The following is a 13,043-nucleotide window of genomic DNA, read 5'->3' as shown; positions in this document are numbered from 1 at the left end:
TGACAGAGATACGTGCTCAGAGATCTGTTCTCCAGCGTGTGAATTCTCTCTTCTCCCTTACTTCACTTTTCCTCCCCCTTCTCTCCTTCCTTCCCTTTTTAGTCTGCAATGCTTTAGGCCCAGACCCGCTCTTCCGTGAAGGAACCTAGGAAAGTACTCTGTCCATTTTACTAGTGGAATAGCTGAGAGTCAGAAGTCAATGTCACACACCTAGGAAAAGCAGCAGAGCTCCGTGACAAGCGGCAGAGCTGGCTTCTAGGCTTTGGGCCCAGTGTTCTTTCAATCTTTGCACAGAATAAGGGCTGCAGAGAGGCAGCAGGGCTGGGGTTCTATTGGCTGAAGGTGGTTTTTTTTTTTAATGTAAAGCTGGATTGCCACTCATTTGCAGAGCCAAGCATTCCATAGGTGTGTAGGAAGCTGGGGTGCTGTCAGAGCACCATGTGCTTCTTTCGGGTTCCCTAACTCCACTAAGCACTTCTACCGCATTTACTCATCTGTTTCAACACCGTCTTTGAAGTGACAATGATTCTATTTTAAAAGAAGAGAGGATCACAGCACACGGGTACTGGGTCATCCTCAACCAGCTCACCTCAAATTTTACCTCTGAAAAACTGACGCTCAAATCTGAAGAGGAGCAGAAACACACAGAAAACTCTCAAGAGGTGTTCCCCCACCCAGCCCCCATGGGAGCTCCGCCCCCATGGGATCCCTGCCCCCATGGGATCCCTGCCCCCATGGGATCCCCGCCCCCATGGGATCCCCACCCCCATGGGAGCCTGGAGACCTTCAGAGCAAAGGTATGGGCTCTGTGAACATGTGCTCTGTTTCCATAGAGAGTCTTTCATACCTCTGGGTTGAGACTGAAAGCTTTGGCTGGTTTTCCCACACAAAGAAAATCAAAAATAATTTCCTTCATTGCAAAGTCCAGACGTTCCTGGTGGGGGTTGGGAGAGAAAAATAAAATAAAAAACACAGAATACCAAGAATAACACAAGACGCAAGTTTTAACTATATGCAGCAAACAAGTGGCTTCTGGAAGGGCTATGGCCTAGTGTTTTGGGTCATGGAGAGCCCCTGAAGAAAGCCCAGGGCCATCAGAACTGTCCAGGGAGCCACCATGATGCAGGGTCACACAGAATCAGCTCAGTAAGAACAGTGAGGCTGGAGGTGCAGAAGCAAATACCAAACCAACAGGGCACCTGGGCATCTGACCCGAAACAGCCTGGGTTCTTCCTGTTGGTATGATGAATATTGGTAGTATTTTGAAACTCAGCTGAGAAATATATTTTTAATAGTATCACTACAAAATGGCTGTTTTTCTTTATCCTTTAACATTGAAAACATCCTCTGGCCTCTTTATAAAAATCAAACCCAAGGGGCAAGAAGAATTAACACACAAGACACAGCATTTAAAGTAGAGCCTGGTCATACACATTAGTCACTAATTAGTAGTCACTAATGTGTATGGCATGTTCATAGTTAAAGCACATACACTTCGAGGATACATTTGGAAAATCCATATGAAACTTTCCACCTGCAGAGTAAGGAGTTCACGTTCTCTAAGGATACACATTAAAGAGTTCTCTCATTGGCCACAATAGAGAGAGATGCTACTTTCCAAATAATCTCTGCTTTGAACTGTTTATTTTTATATCAATACCAACTGTACTTCTGCAGCACTTACATGCCTGTAATTTCCTTTCAGTCATATAATATTCTGAGGCATAACGGGAAAACATTTCTACCCTTGCTTTACAGATAAAGAAATTGAGACAGAAGATACTTTTAGTTTGAGGTAGAGGGTTTGGTTTGTGACAGAGGCCAGGCAAGTGCCGGAGACTCCCAGTGCCTTTGCAAGTCATAGAGGTCAAAGTGGGGGTAAACAATTTACTCACCAAGTATTTTAAAAAGAAAAAGATAGCTTGGTGATTCGTGCCTCTAAGCCCAGCACGTAAGAGACAGAGCTAGGTGAGTTTGAAGTCAGCCTGGTGTACAGAGCTAGGTGTAGGCAGCCAGGGTTAAATAAGGAGGCAATGTTTCCAAAATAAATAAGCAAATAAGTAAATACATAAACACCAACAAATAAATGAAACAGTAGCCTTGGGAAGCAATTCAGTAGTAGAGTACATGCTGGTATGAGCCGGGTCTTGGGCTCAGTCCACCAACCCCTCCCCCAAGTAAATGATCTTAGTAAAAATTTTATCTCTGAATAATAAATTACAGCCAAACCAGCTTTAATATTACTGGAATCTGTTTAAAAGCAAATTAATTCATGTATAAAGTGCCTAGACTAGTTTTGAGCAAAGGATTAAAGTGGGTAAATTCCCCATGAAATTATTTTCTCCCCATAGGGAAACATTAGAAAATTACTATTTATTCCTCAATTCCACTACATCATCTTTTAAAAAAATATTAGATTAAATTTCTGCCAAATATCAGAGCTTTTGACTCCTCTTTACTTGTGAAATACAGAGCAGAGATCTGGGGAAAGTGGGAAGAGAGACTCTAGAGTTTCTGGCACAAGAGTTTTCTCTGTTCTGTCGTGGTTGGGACTGACCCAGGCAGGACCTTCTCTGTGCTATGGAGGTTTTACTGTTGTGCTGTGTGACCTTGGAAGAATCAGTTAAACTTCATCTCTCAGTTTATTTCCTAGAGGCCAAAGGCATTTAACGTATTCACTGACTGTTTTGAAATAAAAGAATAAATTGTGTGAGGAAACAATCCCTCTCTAAGACGTCTGGACGCATGAAGGATCATTGTGGTCTTTTTACACGATTACTATGCCTGAAGGGGTCGCTGCAGAAACAGGAGCGTCACCTGGGCGATGAACTGGATGATCTTCACGAAGATGTTCAGGGGCATATCCCTGGGCACCACGCCGCGGGACCCTTTGGGGAAAAGCGTGGTGGTGATGGTTATGAGTCGGCTGGAAGATAAGGGCGGGCGAAAAAGAGAAAACAAGCAAGATTGGCTGAAATCTTGTTGTCAGGGAGATGATGCAAATTTCATCTTAGTATCAGAGGATTTAAAAAACAAAACAACAGCAACAACAAAACTCAAAAATCCACCTCAGCCCTTTCCATTGGCACAATTACTCTAGGAAGAGATTCTTTTATTTTTTGAAAACTCAGAATAGCTGGAAAATAAGAAACACTTCCTCAAAGTGCCGTGTGCCACACAGAAGCAGACTCTGTGGAGACCTTGTCCTGGCGGAGGCTGATGCTTCAGCAAAGACGGCTAAGGCAGTGGTGAAGTTCTGAGGCCTCAGGTCTCGCAGGACCTGACCTGTCGGCTCTGAGCAGGTTTTAGCCAGACCAGGTTAGGAGAACACGGGGTGCAGTGTGGTAGCTTAGCAAGCCTGACTCTAGCGCCCGGCTCACCCCGCACTCACGCTCGCCCGTCCTTACCTCTGAGTGGCCGTGTTGCTTTCACATTTGATTCGAATCATGTAAACCCACAGTAATCTGTAGAGCGATTCCAAGGCGACACGAGCCATTTTGGGGTCTTTATTCTGTAACAGAACGCAAATTGTAAGGTTACTAATTGAATGTACACGTGGCCTGTGCAAGAGGGTCTTCCCTAAGCATGGCGAGGGCCAACTGGGTTGGGGGTTGGCACATATAAGGTATATGTCACCATCTGGGTCACCTGGACCATCTATCTGCCTCCCAGTGTTCACTGGATAAATAATCCATGGTTATAACCATGATAGTGAGACAGGGGAATGCCACAGGAAGTCCTTGCTCTGTCTTTTGTCAACATGGAAACTCAAGAAGACAACTGGTATAATCGCATAGCATTTACAGAAGAATCGGATGGTCTTCCCATGACAGATGACGTCTTTTCACGGACTTATTGTTCTGATTTTTCTATCCCCGATTCCATCTGAATGACTCGAATGCTTAGTGAGACTAAGATGTACTACAACCTAGACACAGAGAAAAAATTTTTAAGTTTTTTTAAATTTAATGTATGAGTATCTATGAGTACACCTGTGTGCCAGAAGAGGGCATCAGATCTCATTACAGATGGTTGTGAGCCACCATGTGGTTGCTGAATACTGAGCTCAGGACCTCTGGAAGAGCAGTCAGTGCTCTTAACCACTGAGCCATCTCTCCATCCCGGGCTCCCGTTTCTTTAGGGTGGGAGAGTATTTGTATCTTTATCTTCTCCCATTTTGTTTTATTATTAATATTAATAGGTTATACTATACACTACATACTATATAATAAATATAGCAAACATTAATAACAGAACTAATTAATACTGATATGGTAATATTAATTATTGCATATCATTATTTGTCATTATATATTTGTATCTGCTCCTAGCTTATTTTATGTATTTATTCATTGTTCTATTTGTCGACCCAAATGTGAATATATATTAATTTAATTAGTAAAGTCATAATACATTTTAACATCTGGTACATCTACTTTTGACGACTTTTTAAGCAGTTCTACCGCCAGACCCAGATAGAGCACGCCTGTACATTTACCCAGACGTCACACCCTAGTTGACTTAGGCAGTAGGACTGGACCTGGTCACATCACAGAGAAGCATGTATATCAACGGTCCCTGCAGCATCCGGCAACGGGAAATAGACAAGGAAAAATGCGATACATAAACAAGAGGATTTCTTCTCGGCCACAAAGAGGAGCAAAGTTAGGTTAGCTGTAGGCGAATAGGCACAGTCAGAGATAACCAAATGGAGTGGATTAAGCCGGTCCCAGAAAGACAAACATTACATGTTCTTGCTCACTTGTGATCCTAAGTTTTTTACAGTCACATAAAGTTTGTGAAAATTAAATAAAAGTAGAAGTGAAATTATCTAGGAGATGGAGGGAATTGATAAGGAAAAAGGGGGTAGGAGGAATGGGGTGTGTATAGGAAATAAAATCAAGATACAATATATGCCTGTAAGAAAATTTAAAGAAAAAAAGAAACTGCATAATACGGTCTTGGGGTGAAGCTTGAGGATTAAATGGCTGCCTGTCGTGCACAGTGCTTAAGTCCAGTACCCAGCACCAGATCTTAAAAACCAATAACAAGTATAGTAATATTTAAAGACAAAAAAATTTTTAAAAAGTTTTTCATGTTCTCACATGCCTGCCCTTCTATGTAAATGTTACATGTGCTTGTCTAGCGTCAAGTGGGGTGGGATCCAGCTTTTGAGAAGTGCCTGTTTATATACAAATTTTAAAATACTTTTTTTCTGTCTGCTAATGATCTGATTTGTACAGTGCTTTGAATTGTTAAGTGGGGTCGAAACTAATAAAGTTACATGTAAATTCTCTTCTCATTTAATGAGACTACACAGTCGGGACCCACATCAGCAACTGTCTGTCTCTAGTGTTCTTGCATAATGTTGAAAAGCAGCCTCTGACCTCAGCTAGGTTCGAATCTACCTGCCTCTAATGCTTTAGAGGTGTGGCCAGCCTCTGGGAAGCTCTTTACTTTCTGAGTCTGTGAGACTCATGTGATACTCACGTGCACCTTACAGGAGCATTTTGAGAGTTAAAAGATGGGAGGCATACCCCACTCTACCTTTCCAGAATAAGCCTAATCAAGTACCAGGGAGCAGGGGAGAATAAGACCCTGTCTTTTGAAAGCCTCTGTCCCAGTGGAACCATCTCTCCCTTACTGAGTTCCCTTTTTAGTGTGTATAGTGCACAGTATATCATCTGAAATTCTCTCATAAATCGTGAAGGCCTGTATCCTCTCAACCTGACTGTGGACTGAGATCTATAGTTCCAGTGGCTTTTCTCAATCGTGTTTGGTTTAATTTCAACTTAAAAAAAAAAAAAAGTATGTTTATAAATGTTAGCCTGCATATATGTGCCACATGGGTGCAATACCTGAAGAAACCAGAAGAGGGCATTGAATCCCCAAACTGCCATTAGAGATGGTTGTGAGCCGCCATGTGGTTGCTGGGAACTGAGCCTGGGTCCTCAGTAAGAGCAGCCAGTGCTCTTAACTGCTGAGCCATCTCTCTAGCCCCTCAACTTCATTTTAGCAGTCCTTCTGTCCTTCTTTCTTCCAGCATTGTTGGTATAGCTGATTTTCACTGATGTTCTTTCATGCAAAAGACTATGCTTGGTTACCAATGTAACTCAGTGTGTGGAATGCCTGGACAGCATGCACGAAGCCCTGGGTTCAGTCTTTAACACTGCATAAAGCTGGATGTGGGGTGGCATGCTTGTCTGAGCACTAGGATGGAGAGACAGAGGGTAAGAAGTCGGGCTCTACTGCATGGGCTACGTGAGACCTTGTTCCAAAAAGAAAACAAAAAGACTATGCTTTTCACTCTTTTTTAATTTTAAGATTTATTTTTATATTCATTTTATGAATATGGGTACTCTGTCTGCATGTACATCTGCACCTGCATCTCTAACGGCATTTTGGGGATTTGGAAAACAGCACCAGATAGCTGTGAGCTATCATGTGGGTGCTGGGAATTGAACTCTGGACCTTTGGAAGAGCAGTGAGTGCTCCTAACCACTGAACCATCTCTCCAGCCCCTATATGTTCATTCTTTAGGAACAACATTTCTATTGTTCTAAACAAATATTCCTCTTGTTCCTAAAGAGTGAACAGCAATGTGGTTGGCTTAAATTTTTACTTGTTCTGCCCAGAGAGTAGGTAGTGTAACTGACTTTGCCATTTCAGGATGCTATCAGTGATGCCTGCATCCAGTTCATCACCTGTCTTCTGATCTTTGTATGGTCAAATGATACACTTAAAGTACAAGAAATAAAAAAGTTACGTTTGTATTTAAAGCCCTCCAGAGGCATATGAACTTGAGGGGCATTATGGACCTGCCTCGCCAGGACCACCTCTGCCCCTACCTCAAGGTAAGGTACCTTTCATATCATAGCGTCCTTTTGCAATTCCCTAAATTACCCTCGAAAACTCTACTAGGAAGATCCTGACTGGCCAGCAAGCCCCCATGCCGTCCTTCTTAATCCTCTCTTTCTACTCCTTCTATGGGTCCTGCCAGGGATCTTAACCAGAGCCAGCTCAGTAAGGGACTTTCTTGACCTCTAAGGATTCTTTCTTTCCCTTAAAAAAATCTGGGCCTCACTGGTATATTATTTTATTGTTATTGTTCAAGAAAAGAGAATTTGGGCTGGAGAGATGGCTCAGGGGTTAAGAGCACTGGCTGTTCTTCCAGAGGTCTTGAGTTCAATTCCCAGCAACCATATGGTGGCTCACAACCATCTGTAATGGGGTCTGATGCCCTCTTCTGGTGTGTCAGCGACAGTGTGCTCACATAAACAAAATAAATAAATCTTTGAAAAAAAAAGACATAAAAAGAAAATAGAATTTGGAATGGTCTGAACTACACAGCTTGAAGCACAAGAAATCAGCATACAGTAGTCAGTGTGATGGACAGGACCTTCTAAAAGTTATCAGTAACTTTTCAAAGCATGTGTCCTCGTTTCCAGTTAAGTGTTGTATGACAGACACAAATGCACACATCAATTGCATGCTCTCCCTCTCCCTGTCAGTATGTCCAGATGCTAACCTAAAACATAACAGACAAAAATCACTGACCAGGAGTGCCTGAGAGGGGATATCTCAACGACAAGGAACGGTAAGTCCCCATCACACCACAGTAGCGTACTGATAAGTATGGGTGACTAAGTTAACTAAGACTTCATGGGTGACTAAGTTAACTAAGTATAAATACCTAAGACTTCATGGCTGTGCTCCCAAGGCAGCCTGTTCCTCTCAGTCTCAATGTTTTGGACAGACTAAGGGCTCCTGATGTCAAATGATGTTTCCTTTGAGAATATGCGACTGTGTGTACAGCCCTCTACCTCACTCAAGGCACGGTGTCCCTCGCCAGCTCGGCTCTGCAGTACGTACCAGCAGAAGCTACCAGGATAACATGGAGAACACAAACGCTGGGCCCCTTACCCTGAAGCATCTGAAGGATAGAGAGGAAAGTGGGGGGAAGACTGTGAAGGAGGTACCCGCAGGAGGGTTTGATCCCTTTTCAAATGGAATGGTGTAATTGAAAATATAAACCCCTGAAGATATTTAAGGTAAAGTTTACATTTGAAGCCAAGTTTTCTTCAGGCATCTTCTCCCTACGGAACGCATAAGATGGGCGTTAGAATGTGTTCTACGTATTAATGGCATTAGGAACAGTTCTATCTAATTTGTACTGGGCTCAGATTTAATTGTAAGCTATATGACTTGATTCTGCTTGAAATTCATCAAGCAACTTTTGAATATCTTTTTCCACTGGGTCATCAGCTTCTAGCAATTTACCATCCATATAGATAACCTAGGCCTGGCAGTGGTGGCACACATCTTGAATTCCAGCACTTGGGAGGCAGAGGCAGGCGGATTTCTGAGTTCGAGAGTTCGAGGCCAGCCTGGTCTACAGAGTGAGTTCCAGGACAGCCAGGGCTACACAGAGAAACCCTGTCTCGAAAAACCAACTAACCAAACAAAAAGGATCTTGTTATATATCCCAGGCTGGCTTGAAAACTATATATAGCCCAGGCTGGGATATCGAATAAGACCTTGTTACTAAATTTATAAATGAAAGAAGCCCAGATGGGAGGTGGGAGACAAGGAGGCTGGGAAGATGGCAATTCTCCTGCCTCAGTCTCCCAGATCCTGGGATCACAAGTGCCATTATCATACCTGGATTTGAATACATTTATTTATTTTAAAGATTCATACTTTAAGTATGTGTGTGTACATGTGTGCAGGTATCTATGCAGGCCAGAAGAGGGCGTCAGATACCATGAGCTGGAGTTATGGGCCACCTGCTGAAGCATCTCACCAGCCCACTCCCTGCCTTTATCTTGGCTAACAAGTAGCTCTTCCATGTTTCCTGGGGTACAAAACTTCTACAAAATACAACCCTGAGCTCTTCACAGATGGAGTCTGTCCAGTGCCCACATTTGACACAAGGCTCTTCCCCTGTGCATCTCACTCCAAGACACAGCAACAGAGGGTATGGTGCAAAGCCTGGAGACTGGAGCTGGAGTTTGGAACGTGTTTCAGTCTTTGTAGCATTGATACCACAGGCTCATTCTGATCTTACAGCTTCTAGCTTTCTGAACCTTCTAACATGTGAAATGCCTGTGTAGGGAAACATTGTCTGAGCCTACACTCATGTTTTTCCCAGGACAGTTTATAACCCTTTAGTTGGTTGTTCTGCCAAGGTTTGACAGGTGCACTAAAGAATATTCTAGCCGGGCAGTGGTGGCGCATGCCTTTAATCCAGCACTTGGGAGGCAGAGGCAGGCAGATTTCTAAGTTCGAGGCCAGCCTGGTCTACAGAGTGAGTTCCAGGACGGCCAGGGCTACACAGAGAAATCCTGTCTCTAAAAACAAAACAAAACAAACAAAAAACAAAACAAAAGAATATTCTAATTTTGAAATCACTAATTTTCAGAGAAGGCTGCCCTGCTCTGTTTCATAAACAACTCGGACCAACCCCAAAATGGCTCTTTTGGCCACAGCAATAAATTACTGTACAAAATATTTTAATGTTTAACTCCAGATGCATTCAGTATATCCAGAAAGCTGTGTTATAAGCATTCTTAATCATCAAACATGAATTCCATCCTAGTTGCTTCCTGTTGCTGTGATAGAACATGGACCAAAAGCCACTTGGGGAAGGAAAAGGGTTTGGGCCTATAACTTACAGCCCATCATCCGGCCAAGGTAGGAGCTGGAGGCAGAGAGTGATGCAGAATCCATGGAGGGGTGCTGCTTACGGGTTTGCTCCTCATGGCTAGCTCCGGGTGCTTTGTTACATTTTTGGTCATGAGTTAACCTTTAATGACTGAGCCATTTCTCAGCTCTCAGCCTACTTTCTTATAGAACCCAGGACCAAGTGCCCAGGGGTGGCACTGCCTACCATGAGCTGCCCCTCTTCATGTAGATTATTATATAATTACAGTAAACAATGAAATAACATAATCTTAACTACTCCAAATCAAGAATATCCCACAGACTTATTCATAGGCCAATCTGATGAAGTCAATTCCTCAGCTCAGGTTCCCTCTTCCTACGGGACTCTAAGTGTTATCATGACAAAAACTAACTATCCTGTGTTAGTTTTGAACAAAATGGCTACTTTACATATCTTAAAAGATACATTGCAAATATTAGAATTAGTAACTGCAAAAGTGTCTCACATAAGGAAAGTGGTACTGGGAGGCTTTTAGCTAGTGCAGCTGATTGCTAAATGACCGGGAGATAAATGCCCGGGAGTGGACATTATGAAACCACTGATGACCAGAAAGGCATTTCAGTTTGTGTGTTCCTGAAAGCCTCACTCTCTACCTGCCACTATTAGATTTCACCCCCAACTTGAAGGAAATGAACAGTTGTAATCTTGAATTTCATAATCAGTTCTTAGAGCCAGGACATAGCGCTGAGATCAGGCCCATGTAGATTATTATATAATTACAGTAAATAACAAAATAACATAATTAATCTTAACTACTCCTCCAAATTAAAAAGCCTTGGAGGAAAAAAAAGCCCACACATACACACAAAATGAGTCAACATGTACAAGCATATGCAAGAATTTTTAGTTATTATTATTTTTTTAAAATAAAAGTAGCAAACATTGAGTCTGAGATGGAAGCCGAATCACAGCTTTGGACATGGGTGAGACTGTGAAGAATTCTTTTGATTTACACTTTATTACATTTTTAAAAAATGATTTGTAAAGATTCATTTATTTTAGGTTATGTGCCTAAGTTTCTTGCCTGCATGTGTATCTATGCACTACCAATGTGTCCGACATCTACAGAGGCCAGAAGAGGGCATCAGGTCTCCTGCACCTTTATCTGTCACAACTGTGACAGATAATTGCGAGTCACCATGGGGACGCTGGAAACTGAACCTTGATCCTAGGAAGAACAGCTAATACTCTTAACTACTGAGCCATCTTTCCAGCCCCTGTGGTTTTTCTTTTTTGAAAAAGAAAATCGTCTTGCTATATATAGTTCAGTCTCATCTCAACTTTGTGATCCCCCTGCCTCAGCTTCTCCAGAGAGCTTGGATTATTGGCACGCATTACCATACCAGGAGAATTTGCTCTCATGTTACAGAGGATTCTCGTCAAGCTGCCTTGTGTCAGTTGATCACTAAAATTGAAAGAATGTTTCTACTTGATTCAAAGTCAATTTCAAAGCTAGTTATTATAACTGTATTAACTATAGCTCCTTGGTCCCAGGGGCTGTGGCTTTATGCATCCTATCTCCCAACACCTGTGCTCGCCACCTGAAGAGCAGTAAGTGTGTAGTACACAGATCACAGGCAGGAATGGCAGGAGACGATGCCCTCTGCCAGAGCCCACAGAACAGAGCTCGTGTTTCTAAAATATCTACCTCCACCAAAAGGGACAGAGGTGTCACGGGGTATCCGAGATAATTTCGCATGTCCAGATCAGCTAAGTGTAACAATCATTTCATCCCCTATCACTTAGATACATGGGAAGACAATTATATACCAAGATACGTATGTACTATGGTTTTTATTCTATCTTTAGAGTGATTCATACTAGAGCAGATGTATTTGCCCCAAATCAGCAGAGATTTCTTTCATTTTTAAGCAGATGAATATGTTCCCTTAAGAATTTCATTGTAGCACAAGGAATGGTGGGTCACATCTGTAATCCCAGCACTCTGAGAGGCTGGGGGAGGAGGACTGTGAATTTGAGGTCAGCCCGGGCAACTTGGGGAGTCCTTGCACAATATCAACAACAGCTCACTGAATTTTTTTTTTCATAGAAGATGTCTGCTGTGGTCAAGTTGACAGATACTAACCTTAAGGTTGGACAAGCAGTTGTTGAGGAAGACATGCCACCTGTTGAGGAACAGCTGCTTCTGACTGACACAGAGGAGACAGGTCACCAGGGGATATAAGGCCTGAGGAGAAAGGAGTGGAGGCCACAGGGTGACTGATAGTTCAACAGACCAACCAGGAAATACATTCTCTGCACCCATAGCTTCAGCACATCCTCCTGTGGCCATGTGGCCCCAATAAATGCAACACATGCTGCACAAACACACGAACTCATGGGTGCTTCCTGATGATGACTGCATAGAATCATCTAGAACTCTGGCGAGTAATATATGTACAGTAAGATGTTTGTTTCATGTCCAAAGATACAGAAATCTGACTGACTAACTTAGTTTTCACTTATGAACTCTTAAAGCAAACTTAGAATTTTAGATTGTTCTCTCAACCACCAGAAATAAAACAACCATCATGCCATTTCTTTCTGTCAATTTGACACAAACTAGAGTCTCCTGGGATGAGAAACCTAATTGAAGAACTGTCTCCATCAGACTGGCCTGTGGGTGCATTAATGGGACATTGTCTTGATCATTAATTAATATAGGAGGACACAGCCCACTGTGGGCGGTGCCATCCCTAGATGTATGGGTCTTAGGCTATATAAAAAAAGTAGCTGAGCAAGCAAGTTTTGGGGAGCAAGCTAGTAAGCAGCATTCCCCCATGGTCTCTGCTTCAGTTCCTGCCTCCAGTGCCTGCCTTGACTTCCCTCCATAACGGATTATAATATTTAGGCCAAATAAATGCTTCTTTCTCCTCTTCTGATTTTGGTCAGTGTTTTACCACAGGAGCAGAGACGCTAGGACACCCATGAAGGCACACTCAGTTTGAAATGTTACTTATTCATAAATGTCCAGTAATCTGTCTTTGTCTTAGCAGCAGCAGGTGTGTGTGTGTACATGTCTATATATATAGTATATTCAGGAGAAGGTAAATATATATATCTTCCCGTAATTAAGGGGGATTCCTGAAAGAGCTCTTATGGTCCTGGTAAACACTACCAAGACAAACGTAACCGCAGCAGGAATTTGTTCATGACGGAATAAACAGCGGTGCTACTGTGCTTTTCCCGTCTAACTGGGCCCATTTCCCACAGCAACTGGGGAGACAGCAAAGCTAACGACAGGCAGCCATCCAAAGAGCACGCGCACACAGCTCACCATCATTTTGCTTAACCAGGTGGCACACACCTCGAGGGCTAG

General features: G+C 42.7%; 1 protein-coding gene across 1 annotated transcript in view; it reads right to left on the bottom strand.

The window, feature by feature from the left end:
- Fry (FRY microtubule binding protein) overlaps window positions 1-13,043 on the bottom strand; it is a 388,166-nt gene that overhangs the window by 130,535 nt on the left and 244,588 nt on the right. Inside the window, exons 12-15 of the mRNA XM_028779754.1 lie at window positions 11,811-11,912; window positions 3,408-3,511; window positions 2,818-2,926; window positions 848-934 (exon numbers count right to left, since the gene is read on the bottom strand). Of these exons, the coding sequence (XP_028635587.1) occupies window positions 848-934; window positions 2,818-2,926; window positions 3,408-3,511; window positions 11,811-11,912 (402 nt within the window). The remainder of the gene's footprint in view (window positions 1-847; window positions 935-2,817; window positions 2,927-3,407; window positions 3,512-11,810; window positions 11,913-13,043) is intronic.

The sequence above is a fragment of the Grammomys surdaster genome, unplaced genomic scaffold (assembly GCF_004785775.1).
Source record: "Grammomys surdaster isolate TR1022 unplaced genomic scaffold, NIH_TR_1.0 362, whole genome shotgun sequence".
NCBI lineage: Eukaryota > Metazoa > Chordata > Mammalia > Rodentia > Muridae > Grammomys > Grammomys surdaster.
Note: the sequence above shows the minus strand (reverse complement) of the source record. Positions and strands in the feature narration are given on the sequence as shown.